At 46.2% G+C, this 21,895-nt stretch overlaps 1 protein-coding gene across 1 annotated transcript; it reads right to left on the bottom strand.

Annotated features, from left to right (window-relative positions):
* Nucleotides 1-1,567: 1,567 nt before the first annotated feature.
* Nucleotides 1,568-21,232, bottom strand: LOC141106721 (RNA-binding motif protein, X-linked 2-like; the record flags this gene model as incomplete). Its single annotated transcript, XM_073597655.1, has 4 exons — nucleotides 1,568-2,043; nucleotides 7,473-7,641; nucleotides 12,312-12,441; nucleotides 21,174-21,232. Coding segments are annotated over 4 exons (648 nt in total), but the record flags the coding sequence as incomplete, so codon positions are not given.
* Between the last annotated feature and the right edge of the window lie 663 nt (nucleotides 21,233-21,895).

Genomic DNA, 21,895 nt, shown 5'->3' with positions numbered 1-21,895 from the left:
GTTTGCTTGACCACCGGTTCTCCCATCTATCTACAACCCATCACGGGCAGGAGGAGGCTTTTTAGGACCCAAACACTGCATACTCATACCACCCAAAATAAACCCTTTCCCATTTTCTGAGCGGCCGATAAGTCTGTCAAACACAAGTCCCGCGGGCCAAATCCGACCCACCAAGCCTTGTCATGTGGCCCTCGCATCCAGTTTTGCAGCCAGAAAGTGGCGGAACTCTATTCCGCCACCTCCGGTACTCACCTTCTGCAACCTGTAAACACAGAAGGTGGAGGAGGGGGTTGGGGTTGCAAACTGTGCATAGCACACACCTAAACCCTGCACTCTGTATGCAACACACCCCTGGACTCTGACTCTGTAGGTAATAAACCTGTACTCTCTACGTAGCACACCCCTAAACGCTGCACTGGACGTAGAACACCCCTAAACCCTACACTCTATACATAACGTACCCCATGAACAATGAACTCTGTATGCAGCACACCCCTGAACTCTGCATGCAATGCACTCCAGAACCCTGTACTTAGCACACCCCTAAGCCCTGCACTCTGTATGTAGCTCACCCCTAAAACCTGCACTCTGTACATAGTACACCCCTGAACTTTGTACTTAGCACACCCCAGATACAACTGGCTCTTTGAGGGCAACCATACTGCTGATGCGGTCTGTGATAACATTTAGTTTGACACCCTTGGTCTACACCTTTATTTCTTTCCAGTTATATGGTGGTATACTAATGTTATGGGTTTGCAATTTGTTGTCTCACCCTTCTCTCCGGCAGAAGCTGGAGGTAGGGGGTTGGGGTTGCACACCCCTAAACCCTGCACGTAGAACACCCATAAACCCAGAACTCTGCATGTAGCACACCCCTAAACCCCGCACACCCATAAACCCTGCACTCTGCATGTAGCACACCCCTAAACCATGCACGTAGCACACCCCCAAACCCTACACTCTGTATGTAATGCACACCCCCACCCCTACACTCTGTATGTAATTCACCCCTGCACACCCCCACCCCTACACTCTGTATGTAATTCACCCCTGCACGCTGCACACCCCCACCCCTACACTCTGTATGTAATTCACCCCTGCACACCCCCACCCCTACACTCTGTATGTAATTCACCCCTGCACGCTGCACACCCCTAAACTCTGTATGTAATGCAACCCTGCACTCAGCACACCCCTAAACCCTGCATTCTATATGTAGCGCACTCCTGACCTGTACATGTAGCACAATCCTGAACCCTGTACTCAATGCATTCCTTGAACCATGCGCTGTGTACATAGGGCACCCTAGATACAACTGGCCCTTTGAGAGCAACCATAATGCTGATGCAGACTACAATGAGATTAAGTTTGACATCCCTGGTCTACACCATTGCTTCTTTTACGTTATATGCTGGTATAATAATGCTATGGGGTTTGCAATTTGTTCTCAACCACCTTACTGGCTACTGGCATTTGCTTATGGTCAGATTTTTCAGTTTTACGTGCCAATTCACTATACAAACCCTTGAAAAAGTAATCATTCTGCAGTATTTACTTAAAACCGTTTAAATAAAAAAACTTTTTATTAAAAAACAGAAAAATGGTCCAACAACTTCTTTTTATATACACACAACACAGGAGCTACTTTTCCAGAACAATTTTTTTTAGACCTTGTTGCCTTCGATCTCAAATCGCAGATCTTAAAAGTCCTTGCAAACTGCGTTCTGAGCCACACGCACATTCGCCACAATCATCTTTTTCTTTTAAATTCCTTTGACCGTTTTTCCTCATAGTCCCGATGTTTGCTCTCCGATGTGTGAGGTTTTTCTTCTATCTTACACTTCTTGTCATAGGCTGCTGGTTTAGCAGAAGTACTATTGCTTTCTGGAGCCCTCCTCTGATCTCTGTCCTGCCTGGACTGTTTGGTTTTGTATTTCTCATACCCTGGATCCACACGTTCTTGCTTAATTGTCTCAGTAATTCTCGCGCTTCTTTCGCTGGAACGCTCGCGGCTGTCCTTTTTTCGTTTTTTCTTTTTATCTGTTATGAGATGAAATTCACGTTATTAGTTTAACCACCTGAATACCGGGGCTTTTTCTGGCACTTTGTGTTTACAAGTAACAATTAAAATGGTGATCGTTGCAATTTTTTTATGTCACATGGTATTTGCGCAGCGGTTTTTCAAACGCAATTTTTTTTAACCGCTTAAAGACCGAGCTTTGTTGTTTGTTGTTTACAAGTTAAAAACATTTTTCTTTTTGCTAGAAAATTACTTAGAACCCCCAAACATTATACATTTTTTTTTCTAACACCCTAGAGAATAAAATGGCGGTCGTTGCAATACTTTCTTGTCATACCGTATTTGCGCAGCGGTCTTACAAGTGCACATTGTTTTGGAAAAAAATTACACTTTTTTGAATTAAAAAAAAAAAAAATAAGACAAAAGTAAAAGTTAGCCCAATTTTTTTTTTATATTGTGAAAGATGATGTTACGCTGAGTAAATTGATACCCAACATGTCACGCTTCAAAATTGCACCCGCTCGTGGAATGGCGACAAACTTTTACCCCTAAAAATCTCCATAGGCGACGTTTAAAAAAAATTCTACAGGTTGCATGTTTTGAGTAACAGAGGATGTCTAGGGCTAGAATTATTGCTCTCACTCTACCAATCACGGCAATACCTCACGGGTGCTTTGAACATCGTTTTCATATGCGAGCGCTACTTACGTATGCGTTCGCTTCTGCGCGCTAGCTCGGCGGGACGGGGTGCGTTTAAATTTTTTTTTTTTTCTTATTTATTTTACCTTTTATTTTTACACTGTTTAAAAAAAAAAAAGTGTCACTTTTATTCCTATTACAAGGAATGTAAACATCCCTTGTAAATAAAAAAAAAAAAAAAAAAAAAAAAGCATGACAGGTCCTCTTAAGTATGAGATGTGGGGTCAAAAAGACCTCAGATCTCCTCAAATTCACACTAAAATGCAATATAAAATATTATATATATATATATATATATATATATATATATTTTACACACACACACACAGTGGCTTGAGAAAGTATTCGGCCCCCTTGAACTTTTCAACCTTTTGCCTCATTTCAGGCTTCAAACATAAAGATATAAAATTTTTATTTTTTGTGAGACACAATTGTGAAGTGGAACGAAATCTTTTGGATTTTTGAAACTTTTTTAACTAATAAAAAAATGAAAAGTGGGGCGTGCAAAATTATTCGGCCCCCTTGCGTTAATACTTTGTAGAGCCACCTTTTGCTGCGATTACAGCTGCAAGTCGCTTGGGGTATATCTCTATCAGTTTTGCACATCGAGAGACAAATTCTTGCCCATTCTTCCTTGCAAAACAGCTCGAGCTCAGTGAGGTTGGATGGAGAGCGTTTGTGAACAGCAGTTTTCAGCTCTTTCCACAGATTCTCGATTGGATTCAGGTCTGGACTTTGACTTGGCCATTCTAACACCTGGATACGTTTATTTGGGAACCATTCCTTTGTAGATTTTGCTGTATGTTTGGGATCATTGTCTTGTTGGAAGATAAATCTCCGTCCCAGTTTCAGGTCTTTTGCAGACTCCAACAGGTTTTCATCCAGAATGATCCTGTATTTGGCTGCATCCATCTTCCCCTCAATTTTAACCATCTTCCCTGTCCCTGCTGAAGAAAAGCAGGCCCAAACCATGATGCTGCCACCACCATGTTTGACAGTGGGGATGGTGTGTTGAGTGTGATGAGCTTTGCATTTGCGTTTTGCATTGTGGCCAAAAAGTTGGATTTTGGTTTCATCGGACCAGAGCACCTTCTTCCACATGTTTGGTGTGTCTCCCAGGTGGCTTGTGGCAAACTTTAGACGAGACTTTTTATGGATATCTTTGAGAAATGGCTTTCTTCTTGCCACTCTTCCATAAAGGCCAGATTTGTGCAGTGTACGACTGATTGTTGTCCTATGGACAGACTCTCCCACCTCAGCTGTAGTTCTCTGCAGTTCATCCAGAGTGATCATGGGCCTCTTGGCTGCATCTCTGATCAGTCTTCTCCTTGTCTGAGCTGAAAGTTTAGAGGGACAGCCAGGTCTTGGTAGATTTGTAGTGGTCTGATACTCCTTCCATTTCAAAATGATGGCTTGCACAGTGCTCCTTGGGATTTTTAAAGCTTGGGAAATCTTTTTGTATCCAAATCCGGCTTTAAACTTCTCCACAACAGTATTACGGACCTGCCTGGTGTGTTCCTTGGTCTTCATGATGCTCTCTGAACCCTGAGACTATCACAGAGCAGGTGCATTTATACAGAGACTTGATTACACACAGGTGGATTCTATTTATCACCATTAGTCATTTAGGGCCGGTTCACACGTGGGCGACTTGTCAGGCGACCTAGCCGCCTGACAAGTCGCCTCCCGTTCTGTACAATGGAACCGTTCTAATCGGAGCGACGCAAGTCGCTCCGACTTAGAAAAAAGGTTCCTGTACTACTTTGGGGGCGACTTGCATAGACTTCTATACAGAAGTCGTCTTGCAAGTCGCCACGGCAGTCGTGTGCAGGTCGCCTCTGTGAGGCGACCTGCAAGTCGTGCCGCTTCTAATGTGAACCGGCGCTTAGGACAACATTGGATCATTCAGAGATCCTCGCTGAACTTCTGGAGTGAGTTTGCTGCACTGAAAGTAAAGGGGCCGAATAATTTTGCACGCACCACTTTTCAGTTTTTTAATTGCTAAAAAAGTTTAAAATATCCAAAAGATTTCGTTCCACTTCACAATTGTGTCCCACTTGTTGGTGATTCTTCACAAAAAATTAAAATTTTATATCTTTATGTTTGAAGCCTGAAATGTGGCAAAAGGTTGAAAAGTTCAAGGGGGCCGAATACTTTCGCAAGCCACTGTGTGTGTGTGTGTGTGTATATATATATATATATATATATATATATATATATATATATATATATATATATATACACATACATACATACATACACACACACACTATCTATCTATCTATCTATCTATCTATCTATCTATCTATCTATCTATCTATCTATCTATCTATCTATCTATCTATCTATCTATCTATATATATCCATCTATATCTATATCTATATCTCCACCCCAAGTTTAGGAGGGAATTTTAAGGAAAGAACTTTTAGGAGGGAAGTTTAAGGAAAAAAAACTTACATTAAAATGCCCATCAATACAGCGTTATCGGTGTCCATCTGCAGCCTTGTTAGTGTCTTTGAAGCCTTTTCAGTGCAGCTTTGCCCCAGTGCAGCCTTGTCAGTGCAGCCTTGCCCCCAGTGGTCCAGTGCAGCCTTGCCCCCAGTGGTCCAGTGCAGCCTTGCCCCCAGTGTCCATGCTTGGACAGATCGCCGCCGACATACACATAGCATGTAGTTTTAAATATGACACCACGGAGTTCGGAGAGACTCAGCGGAGCTGAACGAGCGCCGCCGAGATACACATAGTCGACTGTACTCGGCTGTTTCCGGTGCCGCTCACAGTCCCGCCCTATGATGGACATAACACAGGTCCAATGGCGGGACTGGGCGTGACTGCGAGCGGCGCCGGAAACAGCCGAGTACAGTCGGCTATGTGTATCTCGGCTCCGCCCAGTCACTGTGATTTCGGCGGCGCTCGTTCAGCTCTGCCGAGTCCCTCCGAACTCCACGGCGCCATATTTAAAACTACACGCTATGTGAATGTCGGCTGCGGTCGCTCCGATAGATCACAATTAGCGGGGATCGGCGTATAACACGCACCCACGATTTTCCCCTGATCATAAGGGGAAAAAAGTGCATGTTATAGGCTGATAAATATGGTATATATATACATATATATATCCCTTTAAGAGCTATGGGCGGAAGTAACGTTTTGACGTCGCTTCCGCCCTGCAATGTTATGGAGACGGGTGGGGCCATCTTCTCCTCACTCGTCTCTACACCCAGCAAGGGGTAACATCTGATCGCCTCTGCCGACGGCTCCGGTAAGCGGCAGAGGGCACCGGAGCGCGGCGGGAGGGGGCCCCTCTCCCCCCGCCAATAAAAGTGATCTTGCGGCGAATCTGCCGCAGAGACCACTCTTATTGGAAAGCGGACCGCCGGCCGAAGAAGAGGATACCGGGGTTATGGCAGCTAGCTGCTGCCATAACTATATTCCTCTTCAAACTCAGGCCGTATATCGGCGTGCGGCGGTCCATAAGCGGTTAAATGAATTTAAACAACAAAACCCAAAACACAATATACACCCAAATTTTATTGTATAATAAGAAAGATGATGTTTTGCCGCATAAATAGATAACAAACATGTCACGCTATAAAATTGCTCGTGGAATGGCGACAAACTACTTAAAAATCTCCATAGACAACGTTTTAAACGCCTTTACAGGTTACAAGTTTGGAGATACACCGGAGATCTGGCGCTAGAATTATTACTCTCGACGTTCGCAGCGATACCGCTCATGTGGTGCGAACGCCATTTACATTTGTGGGCGTGACCTACGTATGTGTTCACTACTGCACGGGAGCTCGTGGGGACAAAATGTATATTTATTTTATTACTTTATTTTTTTTAATTTTAGCACTGTCCCCTAAAAAAAAAAAAAAATAAATAAATAAATAAATAAAAAAAGGAAGAGGCCTGGTTTACATTGGTCGGAACTGGAAGTGATGTCATGTTGCTCTGGTCCTCCTAGGGTAGTGATCGCGAACTTTGGCATGAGCATCATGGGAAATGTAGTTCGAAGAACATCTGGGGTGCTAAGGTTCTCCATCGCTGCCCTAGGGCATAAAGATGAGCAGAGGCCATCTTTCCTTCGCTCAACTCTATGCCCAGCAACCGCCAGCAGTCTTTTTTTTGGACTTCCCGATCCGCCAGGTAAACCCGAAAACCACCAGAATGGGATGGGAAGGGACGGGGCGTGAAAAGGGGGTCCCACTGTTCGGCGCCCGAGGGTAAATGATACTGGGGGGGTTATGGCATCTAGCTGCAGCAATAACCCCGGTAGTATTTAACCTTAAAGTCATGACGTATTTTCCCAGTTAGGCAGCCGGCAAATGGACACACTATATGCCCAAACATATAACAGTTTGTTGGGACATCCTATTCCAAAGTCAATATGGAGTCGCCCACCACCCCTTTGAAGGTATAACATCCTCCACTCTTCTGAGAAGGATTTTGGAGGGTGTCTGTGGGAATTTCTGTCCATTCAGCCACAAAGATCATTTGTGAGGTCAGGTAGAGATGTCTCCGGCTCGCTTTTAGCTTATCAAATTAGGGTTGAGGTCAGAGATCTATGCGGGACACTCAAGTTCCCCCCACACCAAACCAGGTCTTTATAGAGCTGGCTTTGTACAGTTGGGGGTGGGGGGAGGGGAAGGACCTTCATCAATCTGTTACCACAAGGTTGGAACAGCACAATTGTGTAAAGAAAAAGAATGAAATGCAAGCTGGGAGATCGGGGAAAGCACTCACGTTTCTTCATCTTTTGTGGTTCCTCTGGTTCTTCTTCTGAAGATGAAGGGGGCATTTCTGCACCGCAGCCTTTTTCCCGGAGTGTTTTGGTCACTTCATCGATATCGTCGCCATCTTTAGGTGGGCGGTAATTTGACACGTGGTCAACGCGAATTGTGCGTCCTCTCAGCTATGTGGAAAACAAACAAAAATGTACTGAATTTAACCACAACACAGAAGGTGGCAACACCTGGGCATGTTCTCTAAAACAGTGTGCAGTGAAGGAGAAGTAGTTCACCTTTTACAAAAAAAAAATAAACCTATTTTTGCATTTTTTATTTTAAACAGGAGCTTGCAAAGTATTGCCCCAGATCACGAGTGCAATTTCAGGATTCTGCACACACTCTCTCCAGCTTTCAGCCCACACCTCTGTACAGGCTGTTAGCATGTAAGCTGGAGGGAGCGCCAACGGGGCCTAAGCTGGATGGGGCCTAAGCTGGAGGGGGCGCCAACGGGGCCTAAGCTGGAGGGGGCCTAAGCTGGAGGGGGCGCCAACGGGGCCTAAGCTGGAGGGGGCGCCAACGGGGCCTAAGCTGGAGGGGGCGCCAACAGGGCCTAAGCTGGAGGGGGCGCCAACGGGGCCTAAGCTGGAGGGAGTGCCCAAGCTGGAGGGGGGCCAACAGAGCCCAAGCTGGAGGGAGCGCCAACGGGGCCCAAGCCGGAGGGGGCCCAAACGGGGCCCAAGCCGGAGGGGGCCCAAACGGGGCCCAAGCCGGAGGGAGCGCAAACGGGGCCTAAGCCGGAGGGAGCGCAAACGGGGCCTAAGCCGGAGGGAGCGCAAACGGGGCCTAAGCCGGAGGGAGCGCAAACGGGGCCTAAGCCGGAGGGAGCGCAAACGGGGCCTAAGCCGGAGAGAGCGCAAACGGGGCCTAAGCCGGAGGGGGCGCAAACGGGGCCTAAGCTGGAGGGGGCGCAAACGGGCTATGAGCGTGCTGTCTGCTGCAGTGGCAGACAAGGCTTGTACTTTTTTTATTCACAAATTCCCATTTTCAAAATGTGACAGCGGGTGCGGGAAGAGGATCCCCTGCCCGTTGTCACAGGAAGGGGGGGGAGGCTGCTGAGCTTGTTACATGATACACCCTAAATACGGGTGTTAACGTGTTCAGAATGGTGAACTTATCCTTTAATGAGAACGGGAAGGGAATTTCCTACTCTCAACATGGACCCAACATCAGTCCCCTTCTTCCCCCTCCCAAGTTAAATTAAAAAGTGAAATCCTGCTGCTCCTTCCCCCCAGGGGTGGAAAGTTTGGGAAGGGGGGGTTGAGTGGTGATTTTTAATCGATACCTGCTCTCACTTCTGCAATCCCGCCTAAGCAAGGAGGAGTTCCTTTGCCCCTCACCCACTCCTGCAACCTCCTAGTACATGCGACATCCTAGGAAGCTGCAGGACCATTTGCAAAGCGCCGCGCGTGCATGCATTGTGGGGGAGTTGGCCGTGTGGTTCCTCCGGACGGCACAGCTGGCACCCATATCCAATATTGTGGCTCCGCGGGGACTCACGGCGCTATAAAGACCCGGCTGCGGAAAGACAGTGAAAGACCCCAGGCACTGGTATGTACCCAATTCATGAAAGTTAGCGGCTACAGGATTTGAAAAACAAAAAAACACACAACTGTAGTTTCTCTTTAACCCCTTCAATACCGGGCACTTTCACCCCCCTTCCGGCCCAGGCCAATTTTTAGCTTTCAGCGATGTCGCACTTTGAATGACAAATGCGCCGTCCTGTAACACTGCACCCATATGACATTTTTATCTCATTTCTTGAGGCCTGAAATGTACAAATACCCCCAAATGACCCTCTTTTTTGGAAAGTAGACAGCCCAAGGTATTTAGTACGAGGCATGGAGAGTTTTTGAAGTTGTAATTTGTCACAATTGTTGGGAAATTTTTTTTTTTTTTTTTACATACGGTCACCAGTGCAGTACAGCGTCATCACATAACTGGTGTGGTGGTGATCAGGGGCACTGACTGGTGACTGTATGTAACAAACAAAAAAAAAAAAAAAAAAAAAAAAACACAAAAAAAACATTTTTTGTTTCAAATTTTTTTTCTTTAACAACTTGCCGACCAGCCGCCGCAGCGGTGGAATGGCGCGGCTGGGCGAAACAATTTTATGTTATGTCGCTTCGCCCTGTGGCCACATGGCACCCGCCAGGCTCCCGCGATCGCTCGTGACACACCGAGAACCGGGATCTGTGCGTGTAAACACACAGATCCCAGTTCTCTGAGGGGAGAAGAGACAGATCGTGTGTTCATACACAGTATGAATAGCGATCTGTCATCTCCCCTACACAGTCCCATCCCCCCTTCAGTTAGAACACAGAGAAGGAACACAGTTAACCCCTTGATCGCCCCCTAGTGTTAACCCCTTCCCTGTCAGTGACATTTTTACTGTAATCAGTGCATTTTTATAGCTCTGATCGCTGTATAAATGCTAATGGTCCCAAAAAGGTGTCAAAAGTGTCCGATGTGTCCGCCATAATGTCGCAATCCCGATAAAAAAAATTAAAATCACAGATCGCCGCCATTACTAGTAAAAAAAAATGCCACAAATCTATCCCCTATTTTGTAGACATTATGGCTTTTGCGCAAACCAATCAATAAACGCTTATTGCGATTTTTATTACCAAAAATATGTAGAAGAATACATAATCAACCTAAACTGAGATAAAATTCGCTTTTTTTTTTAAAAATGGGGATATTTATTACAGCAAAAAAGTACAAAGTATTGTGTTTTTATCAAAATTGTCGATCTTTTTTTTTGTTTATAGCGCAAAAAATAAAAACCGCAGAGGTGATCAAATACCACCAAAAGAAATCTCTATTTGTGGGGAAAACAAAGTACGTCAATTTTGTTTGGGTGCAGCGTCGCACGACCGCGCAATTGTCAGTTAAAGCGATGCAGTGCCGCCCGAATCGCAAAAAAACGGCCTGGTCATTGAGCAGCCAAATCTTCCGGGGCTGAAGCGGTTAATGCCCCCCCCCCACGAAGCATATTCTGGGAAGGACGTCCTATGACATCCACACAGAAGGAGAGAGCTCCCAGCTTTCATTTGTCTATAGGGTGGGTCGGGGACGCAGTTAACCTCTTGGCGCCAGCCGCACGCAAATACACGGCCCCTCGGCGGGTGGGCCTAGGCGCTGTATTAGTGCAAATACAGACCACAGTTACCGGCGGCTAACGGAAAGCTGTGATCGGGAGCTTTCTGATCATGTGACCGCCCAATCATGGCGGTCATGTGATCTTAAACTCCGCCTCCCAGGCCTTTAAGGGGTTTAGGATGCCGGGAGGCGTGGTTTATGATCATATGACTGCCGTAATTGGCTGTCACGTGATCAGAAAGCTCCCGATTGCCGACTCCAATGTGTCTCCTAAATTCTGATTATCTCTCACAGAGATCACAGGACTCCCCCTAACAATGCCTTTATCTGTCTCTCTCTTCAAGGTGGAGTCATTGCTCTTCAGACATCATTCAGGGTCACGTGATCGCGTGCGCAGGAACAGGGATCTGTGTGTATAAACACACAGATCCCTGTTCTGTCAGGGGTGAGGAGACATATCGTTTGTTCTTACTAAGTAGGAACAACGATATGTCTCCTCCCCCAGTCAGTCCTATCCCCATACACTAAAGCCTCGTACACACGATCGGATTGTTGGCCAACAGAGCGTCAGACTTTTGTCCGAAGGGCGTGTGCCAGGATCTTGTCTTGCATACCAACGGTACACAATTGTCGGCCAAACAAACACGAACGTAGCGACGTACTACGAGGAATTTCAGCTCTTGAGCGCCACCCTTTGGGCACCTTCTGCTAATGTCGTGTTTGGTGAGCATTGATTCCGAGCATGCGTGTTTGTACTTTCAACTTTTGTGTGACGGACTTGTGTACAGACGATACGAAAGTCTGACAACAGACCGTTGTCCGGAGAAAATTTACTAGCCTGCCATCCAACATTTGTTGGCCGAACGTTGGACAACAATTGTCAAAAGGAGCGTACTAACGGTCGGATTTTAGGACAACAGTCTGTCAAACAGACAATCCCCTGCCAACAATCTGATCGTGTGTATGAGGCTTTAGAACACACCTTTAACACCCCTTGATCACCCCCCTAGTGTTAACCCCTTTCCCTGCCAGTGACATTTACACAGTAATCAGTGCATTTTTATAGCAGTGATCGCTGCATAGATGTCAATGGTCCCAAAATAGTGTCAAAGGCGTCTTATCTGACCGCCATAATGTCGCAATACCGCTAAAAATCAAATCGCAGATCACCGCCAGTAAATAAATAAATAAATAAATAAAAATGCCATAAATCTTTCCCATAGTTTGTAGACACTATAACTTTTGCACAAACCAATCAATATACGCTTATTGGGATTTTTTTTTTACCAAAAATATGTACAAGAAGATATATTGGCCTAAACTGAGGAAGAACTTTGTTTTTTAAAAACATTTTGGGGATATTATAGCAAAAAAGTAAAAAAAAAAATATTGCTTTTTTTCAAAATTTTCATTTTTTTTTTTTATAGCGCAAAAAAAAAAAACAAACAACAAAAAAAAAAAAAAACACAGAGGTGATCAAATACAACCAAAAGAAATCTCTATTTGTGGGAAAAAAAGGACGTCACTTTTGTTTGGGTACGTCGTCGCACGACCGCGCAATTGTCAGTTAAAATGACGCAGTGCCGTATCACAAAAAATGGCCTGGTCATTGAGCAGCCAAATCTTCCCAGGGCTGAAGTGGTTAAAGTCCCACCAAATCTCCTCTTTTTGTATTAATCAGATGTCATTGTCTCACCTTGATGCCATTCAGATTGTCTACAGCCAGCACTGTACTTCTCTGATCCTCATAACACAGAAAGCAGAATCCACGAGAGCGCCCGGACTGTTTGTCACGCACCAAATTAATATTCACCACTTCACCGTATCTACAAAGAAAAGCAATAAACTCAGAATTACAAAGAGATTATAAAGCAGAACTCCAGCAAACTGCTATAGTATACACAGCGGCCGGTCAGATCCTTATATTTGACCTTCTCTGGTTCCTCCCTACCTACAATCCTTTACAAGGTGGTACCGAAAAGTTTCGAAACTAGAGACTAGCTCGGGTCACAAGAAAGTACTTTATCTACGTTTATCCACGATCACCTTCAACATGTCCCCTCACACAGCTATACAGCACTTCCAGTGTTCCCGACACTCCTGGAATGTGTCCTGGAGGTCTTCTTTTCGATGCGTGTCAAGTACCTTCTGGATCTCCACAATGGTGTCAAAACAGCCACCTTTGAGCTGAACTTGGTGGACCTGCCTTGCCGTTTTCAGGTTGTGGAGATGATGGGATCTTCCAATGTCAAGACTGTTGCTGCATCTCAGGGTTGTACCCGTACACCCAAGTATGTGTATATATATATATATATATATATATATATATATATATATATATATATATATATGGCTTTTTTTTCTCAGGGAACAGGTGCAGGAACTCCACCCATCCGAGTCACCCTTCGTCTCCGCCCCCCACCATCCCTTGGTTTCACCCCCTACCCACCTCCCAGTACAGCACCTTTCTGAGAATACAGAAGTATTTTGGGCTACTCAGTAATTTCTATGAAATTTGTTAAAAAAAAACAAGAAAGATAGTAAAACAGATCCCTTTAATGAGCAACAATAGACTCCACCCCCAGAAAATAAAAGGACCCTCCAGCAACAACAGATCCCCCACACAACAAAAGACTCCCCCCCCAGCAACAATGGACCCCTCCACAACAAAGTACCACCCAAGCAACATTAGACCCTTCAGCAGCCAGGAACAATAGACCTCTCCCTCCACAGTAGATCCAACCCAGCAACAATTGACCCCCCCTTGCAAGATAAGACCCCCCCCAGCAACAGTAGACTTACCCAGCAACAATAGACCCCCCACCAGCGACAATACATACCCCAGCAGCCTTTGCCAGTACATACATTCAGTGCTGGAGGTGCCGGAACTGCGTTCCTGCTGAAAAAAAAGGGGGGTATATATATATATATATATATATATATATATATATATATATATATATATATATATACACACACACAGATATAAAAAGGTGTGTGTATATATATATATATATATATATATATATATATATATTATATATATATATATATATATATATATATATATATATATATATATATATTCTCTATTATATATTAGGCATGTGTAATTCATTTCGTTCAGAATTAGTTTCTTAACGAATTTCGACAAATTCGTTAATTCGGAAATATCAGAATTAACGAAAACCCATTCATAAATTCGAAAAATTTGTAAATTCATACATTTCGTAAATTTGAAAATCTGAAATAATAATGAACTAATAATAACGTAACTACTATTACTAGTAACTATTAAATTCTAGGTATTGTAGTTTCCTTTCAAATTTGGCTGTCAGTGAACGTAACACATACAAATTTATCCGAAGGTTACGAATGATCCGAAATAACGAATGCCGTATCCAAACGAATGGAAAGTAATGAATTAATAATAATAAATAATAATAATAATAATAAAAACTTATTATGATTATTTATTATTAATTTGTTCCATTTGTTTGGATACGGCATTCATTATTTCGCATAATTTGTAACTTCCGATAAATTCGTATTTGTTACGTTCACTGACAGCCAAATTTGAAAGGAAATTACAAGACCTGTAATTTAATAGTTAGTTACTATTTCAGATTTTCGAATTTTTGGGTTTTTGGATATTCAAATTTAGAATTTACAAATGTAAGAATTCACGAATGTACGAATTGCGATCATAACGAATGACCTGAAAAATGAAAAACAAAAAACAAAAAAAACAACTGATGAAACAAAAACGAACACATTTTTTGGCTGTGCACATGTCTAAGACCCCTTTCACACTGGGGCGGTTTGCAGGCATTATTGCGCTAAAAACAGCGCCTGCAAACCGCCCCTAAACAGCCTCCGCTATTTGTTCAGTGTGAAAGCCCGAGGGCTTTCACACTGAAGCGGTGCGCTGGCAAGAGAAGAAAAAATCCTCTGTCAGCCGCTTCTTTGGAGCGGTGAAGGAGCGGTGTATTCACCGCTCCTAAACCGCTCCTGCCCATTGAAATCAATGGGACAGCGTGGCAATACCGCGGCTATAGCCGCGCTATACGAAGGGTTTTAACCCTTTTTCGGCCGCCAGCGGGGGGTTAAAACCGCACCGCTAGCGGCCGAATACCGCGGTAAAACAGCGCTAAATATAGCGCTGTTTTACCGCCGATGCCCCCTACCGCCCCAGTGTGAAAGGGGCCTATATATAGAGAGAGAGATATATATATATATATATATATATATATATATATATATATATATATATATATATATATAGATAGATAGAGATATATATATCTCTATCTATCTATATATATATATATATATATATATATATCTCTCTCTATCTATCTATCTATCTATCTATCTATCTATCTATCTATCTATCTATCTATATATATCTATATCTATATCTATATATCTCTATCTATATATATTTTTATTTCTTATATGATATGTGTGATCTGACGCTTTAACTACCTCTTCTGCATACATTTATTTATATTAATTGCAGAGGAATGAGTTACTTGCTAAATATTTTATGAACAATGTTGACTCAAGACAACTAATGGAATCTGGAATGGAATCAATGGAATAATGGAATCAATTAGCACTGCCCCGATCGTGAAGATGGAAACATGGTGGCCTCCAGTCTGCACACCTATTATTTTCCTGCTACATCTAGGCCCCCCCCTTTTTTTTCCCTTCTCTAATCCAATACAGAACTCCAGAACATCACGGCTGATGCTAATGCTAAGCGTCAGATCACTACAGCAGGTTAACGCTGTGATGGGCAGATCATACGGTGAACGTTTCTAATTGATTTACATGTTATTGATCAATTAAAACAAAAAAAAGTCAGGATTTAATGTATGTTCAGCAGGGAAGGGTACAAGTGCTTTTTTTTTTTTGTCTGCCTACAAAGGCGCAGTCTGCCCATAAATCACAGCTGACCGACCGCCATCAAACGACGAATGGCTCCCCCGCGCGAATCGCCGTAGCTGTACAGCGGGCGCTTTAAGGGCCATAGGGGGCACGCGCCTGCCGCATCACTTAGGAGCCGATGCGTGTGCCGCCATGTCCGCCAGGCACCCGCGATCACACCTGACAGAGCCAGAACGGGGATTTGTAAACACACAAATCCTCGTTCTGTCAGGAGTGAGAAGACAGATCTGTTGTGCCTAATGCTTAGGAACAACGATCGGTCTCCTCCCCAGTCAGTCCCCTCCCCCCCCCACAGTTAGAACACACACTGAGGGAACAGATTTAACCCCTTGATCGCCCCCCTAGTGTTAACCCCTTCCCTGCCAGTGACATTTATACAGTAATCAGTGGCTACTTTTAGCTCTGATCGTTGTATAAATGTCAATGGTCCCAAAAAAAAAAGTGTCAAAAGTGTCCGATCCGTCCGCTGCAATGTTGCAGTCCTGATAAAAATCACTGATCACCGGCATTACTAGTAAAAAAAAATAAATGTCATAAATATTACCCCCTATCTTGTAGACGCTATAACTTTTGCGCAAACCAATCAATATACACTTATTACGATTTTTTTAACCAAAAATATGTAGAAGAATACATATCGGGCCAAACTGATGAAGAAATTAGCTTTCTTTTTTTTTTTTTTTTGATATTTATTATAGCAAAAAGTTAAAAATATTGGGTTTTTTTTTCAAAATGTCGCACGTCTTTTGTTTATAGCTCAAAAAATAAAAGCCGCAGAGGTGATCAAATACCGACAAAAGAAAGTTCTATTTGTGGGGGAAAAAAAAAGGACATTTTGTTTGGGTACAGTGTCGCACCACCGCGCACGACAGACGCAGTGCCGTATCGCAAAAATGGCCTGGTCAGGAAGGGGGTAAATTCTTCCGGGGCTGAAGTGGTTAAAGAAACAACTGGCTGGTAAAGAAGAACATAGTCATTTCCAGTGGTGGCCGACAACCCCCCCCCCGCCCATCGGACAGCCAGCGGTAAGGCACCTACCCGATCTGGGGCTGGGCAGTGGTCTCCTCTCCTCCGGTGCAGGCAGTGGCTCCGGTGTCCGCTCCTCCCGCGTCTCCTCTGTGATCTCCAAAGCGCCGGGCATCCATTAGGATAGCCTGGCACTTTGGCCAATCAGGAAACAGGTCTCACAGACCTGCCTCATGATTGGCGGGGAGGAACGTTAATGTGAAAATAGCAAAAATTAATTCGCTATCGTCACAAAACAGGGTGGGATCGGGACGCAGTGCTCTGCACCCCAATCTCACCCTGTTTTGAAGCCTATCAGAGCCTCTGGGTCTAATCACATGCTTCTAAATACACACCTATAAATAGATAGGGAGGGCCGGCGCCCACAATACACGGGCCGCCACTGATCAGCAGCTCTCTGCTCCGCCACCTCCTCGCTCACTGGAGCGCTGGCCTGTGGAGGAGAGTGGCCGACTCAGGCTCTCAATGGCTCACTGAGAGGCTGAGCCGGGTGCCGGTCCAGGCATGTGGCAAATCCTGACTCTATCGTCGGGAGGACGCCCTAGTCGGACTGACTCTGATGTCAGCAGAGAGCGGACTTCATTCTGCTCTCTGCTGAAAACAGGTCACAACAGGTGTGCACAGGCCCGGATTTACTCCCTTTGCCGCCCCAAGGCCGGGTCCTTCAATGCCCCCCCACACCCACACACACACACACACACACACCACGTCCTTTATCGATGACTTCTACAATAGATCAATTAAAAACATATCTCCACACACGAGAACACTGAAAATAACTGGCTTTAATTGTACAGACTAAAAATACTTCAGGGTAAGCGCGCGAGGGGTAAGGATTTTTCGCAGGCAAATTTTCAAGGCAATGGCTGGTGTTAGTGCTTCAATCATCCCCGGCACCATGGTTGTTATGGTGTCAGGATGATTGAAACACATTATTTCTATCATTACATTGTAATATAAACTGAAATAGTTCAACTCACCATAATGCAGAATCATTGGGAGCCCTGAGCGTGTCACTTGCCACCATCTCTTGTCACTTGCCACTATGCCTGCCACCAGATGGGGATATCACTTGTCACACTGCCACCAGATGGGGGATGTCACTTGCCACGCTGCCTGCCACCAGATGGGAATGTCACTTGCCACGCTGCCTGCCACCAGATGGGAATGTCACTTGCCACGCTGCCTGCCACCAGATGGGAATGTCACTTGCCACCATGCCTGCCACCAGATAGGGATGTCACTTGCCACCATGCCTGCCACCAGACGGGGATGTCACTTGCCACCAGATGGAGATGTCACTTGCCACCAGATTGGGATGTCCCTTGCCACCAGACGGGGATGTCCCTTGCCACCAGACGGGGATGTCCCTTGCCACCAGATTGGGATGTCCCCTGCATGCTGCCTGCCACCAGAAGGAAGAGGGCGGAACAGCGGTGCGGGCAATGAGAGATGTCATCTTTCTCCCCCGCCGCCGCACCGCTGACATTACTTGCTACTCTCAATTTTTTCAAAAATGGTGCCGGGCGGCGCAATCACGCTACTGTGCATGCGCCGCCCGGCTGAGCGCTTACGAGCTTTCCCGAGCCCGGCCGGCTTCGGAACGGCGCATGCGCAGTTTCGTGGTCGGCTCGCGGCCATCTTTTCTATGGGCACTGGTGCCCATAATAGACTGTAATCGGCAGCACGAAAGGGAGGGCGGCCACGAAGTCGCTGCAGGAGCGGCGCCACCCCTAGACCACTGCCACCCCGAGGCCTTGTGGCTAATCCTGCCCTGGGTGTGCAGAATGAACTGGACTCCTGTGATCCATAGGAGAAATACAACCAAACGAGCTCAGGCTGGACTTCTCCTATAAAGTATGACCAGAGGCGGCTCTAGGCTTTGTGAGGCCTTAGGCAAAACTAGACATGAGGCCCCACTCACTCCCATAATGGGAAAAATAACTCAAAAGATAAAAAATAACGGTGTCCCCCCCCACAGCACTGCCAACCCCCCTCCTCTGCCCTCACGCTGACAGCTGTCTGTGTGTGTGTGTGTGTGTGTGTGTGTGTGTGTGTGGGGGGGGCTCTTTAGGAGGGAGGGCCGGGAAAAGCCCCCTACCTTTTCTAAACGAACACAGTGAGTGATTGGAACTGATTTGTGTTTACTATGCTTTGGTTTATGAATTGATAGGGGCCTCTGTCTCCTGTTCATTCATCTGCAGTGCAGCTGAGGCTACAGAGAAAGGAACTGGGGAATGTGTTTCCTCATTTCATTTCTCGGTCTCAAAAGTGAGACTTCAGGGGTCTGTTTAGACCTCTGATATCTCACCAAAGAAACCAAAAAAATCTCCCCAAAAAAAGTAAAAAATAAAATATAAATAACACTATAAAAAATAAAAATAATAAAAAAAAAAAAAAAAGACTTAAATTTCTAATCAAACTAAAAAGCCATGCCCAATAGATAGCATAATTTAGCCACACATACAAATGTTTCTGTATGGCACAGGTCACCCTCTCCCTAGTAAGGGCCCCTACTGTACAATGGCGGTAAACTTGAGTAGGAGAGGAAAGCGGAGTGTATGGCGGTGGGTAGTATATACATGAGAGGGGTGTGGAGTGTAGGGTGGTGGGTAGTATGTACATGAGAGGGGTGCGGAGTGTATGGTGGGTAGTATGTACATGAGAGGGGTGCGGAGTGTATGGTGGGTAGTATGTACATGAGAGGGGTGCGGAGTGTATGGTGGGTAGTATGTACATGAGAGGGGTGCGGAGTGTATGGTGGGTAGTATGTACATGAGAGGGGTGCGGAGTGTATGGTGGGTAGTATGTACATGAGAGGGGTGCAGAGTGTAGGGTGGGTAGTATGTACATGAGAGGGGTGTGGAGTGTAGGGTGGTGGGTAGTATATACATGAGAGGGGTGTGGAGTGTAGGGTGGTGGGTAGTATATACATGAGAGGGGTGTGGAGTGTAGGGCGGTGGGTAGTATATACATGAGAGGGGTGTGGAGTGTATGGTGGGTAGTATATACATGAGAGGGGTGTGGAGTGTATGGTGGGTAGTATATACATGAGAGGGGAGTGGAGTGTAGGGTGGTGGGTAGTATATACATGAGAGGGGTGTGGAGTGTAGGGCGGTGGGTAGTATATACATGAGAGGGGTGTGGAGTGTAGGGTGGTGGGTAGTATATACATGAGAGGCGTGTGGAGTGTAGGGTGGTGGGTAGTATATACATGAGAGGGGTGTGGAGTGTAGGGTGGTGGGTAGTATATACATGAGAGGGGTGTGGAGTGTAGGGTGGTGGGTAGTATATACATGAGAGGGGTGTGGAGTGTAGGGCGGTGGGTAGTATATACATGAGAGGGGTGTGGAGTGTATGGTGGGTAGTATATACATGAGAGGGGTGTGGAGTGTATGGTGGGTAGTATGTACATGAGAGGGGTGTGGAGTGTATGGTGGGTAGTATATACATGAGAGGGGTGCGGAGTGTAGGGTGGTGGGTAGTATATACATGAGAGGGGTGCGGGGGGGTAGGGTGGTGGGTAGTATGAAATACACATTGATACATTAGTGATCAGTGGTGGTTATTTAACCCCTTTGTGGTACATTAGTGGCTCTGGTATCAGAGTTTGTGGACCTTTCGTTCTGCACCATATAGGGGTTCATTATCTCTGATATCGGTACCACTAATGCAGCACAAAGGGGTTAAATAACGGCCACTGGTCACTAATGTAGTGATACATTAACCCCCTCCATGCTGCATATTACAAATACCAATGTAAATGACCCCCCTCCCCCCCATAAAGAGTTAAACACTTCAGTCAGGTGACACATCGAGGCCTCGGTGACAACACGGCCTTAGGAAAGGTTTGAAGCCTCTGTCATCTTACTTGCACTGTTGCTCGGCTCTTCACTGGCTCCTCGCAGGTCTGTGCAGCAGCAATAATCTCCTCTGCTCTTTCATCCCGGCCTGTGAATGACATCACGGGGGGGCGGGACTAGGAAGCTCCTGTAGGGAGGAGATCACTCCATCTGACAGGGAAGTGAATGGGTCGGTCGGTTGGACACACAGAATACTCGCACCGCTGCAGATAGACAGTGTACCGGCGGCCGGCGGGTGTCACGGCTGTCTGCAGCGGTGCGGACTCCGGAGCAAGCGGCATTTTCACAAGGCCTCCCCGCCCCCCAGTTCAGTCCCCCCGACGTCCTGGCGGGTTCAGCAGTGGCCGGCCCGGCAGCTCCGCCTCCACCTCCTCTACAATTCGTCTGCAGCAGGCAGCGCTCTCACCCTGCCAGCTTGGGGGACACTGACCGGGGATATTCCCTCTCATTCTCTCACACACAGCAGGCAAATTAGGCGGCTGCGAGGCCCCTGGGAGCGCGAGGCCCTTAGGCAGCCGCCTTTTTTGCCTAATTAGAGAGCCGCCTCTGAGTATGACATGAAACAGGATGCCAAGGACACAAGAATCAGAATTTGGTGATATCTACTACTTTGGGAGGAAGTTCTAGATATTTTTTTTTTACAAAGATAAGTTCTAGATATTTACTATCTCCTGGGGGTGGGGGGGGAAGAATAAAAAAAATTAAAAAAAACTTACTGTGAGAAGACACAAATAATGTCACCTTCTGTCAACTCAAAAGGCAGCCCTCCTACAAGGGAAAAATAAGAAGGAGGAGGGAGGAGGATGGAGGAGGAGGGAGGAGGAGGGAGGAGGAGGGAGGATGGAGGGAGGAGGGAGGAGGGAGGGATGATGGAGGATGGAGGGAGGAGGAGGAGGAGGGAGGAAGGAGGGGGGAAGAGGGAGGGGGGGAGGAGGGTGGAGGGGGGGAGGAGGGAGGAAGAGGGAGGGAGGGAGGAGGAGAGGAGGAGAGGAGGAGAGGGGAGTAGGGGGGAGGAGGGGGGAGGGAGGATGAGAAGGGAGGAGGGAGGATGAGAAGGGAGGAGGAGGGGAGGGAGGAAGGAGGAGGGAGGAGGGAGGAGGAGGGAGGGAGGAAGAGAGGAGGGTGGAGGGGGGAGGAGGGAGGAGTAGGGAGGAGTAGGGAGGAGGAGGGAGGTGGAGGGGAGGGAGGGAGGAAGGAGGGAGGAGTAGGGAGGAGTGGGGAGGGAGGATGAGAAGGGAGGAGGGAGGATGAGAAGGGAGGAGGAAGGATGAGAAGGGAGGAGGAGGGGAGGGGAGGGAGGGAGGAAGGAGGGAGGAGGGGAGGGAGGGAGGAGGGAGGAGTAGTGAGGAGTAGGGAGGATGAGAAGGGAGGAGGAGGAAGGAGGGAGGAGGAGGGAGGGAGGAGGAGGAGGAGGAGGGAGGGAGGGAGGGAGGAGGGA

This window comes from Aquarana catesbeiana, linkage group LG08 (genome assembly GCF_042186555.1).
Source record: "Aquarana catesbeiana isolate 2022-GZ linkage group LG08, ASM4218655v1, whole genome shotgun sequence".
In the NCBI taxonomy this organism is placed as follows: Eukaryota; Metazoa; Chordata; class Amphibia; order Anura; family Ranidae; genus Aquarana; species Aquarana catesbeiana.
This window is presented reverse-complemented; position numbering and strand designations above follow the sequence as displayed.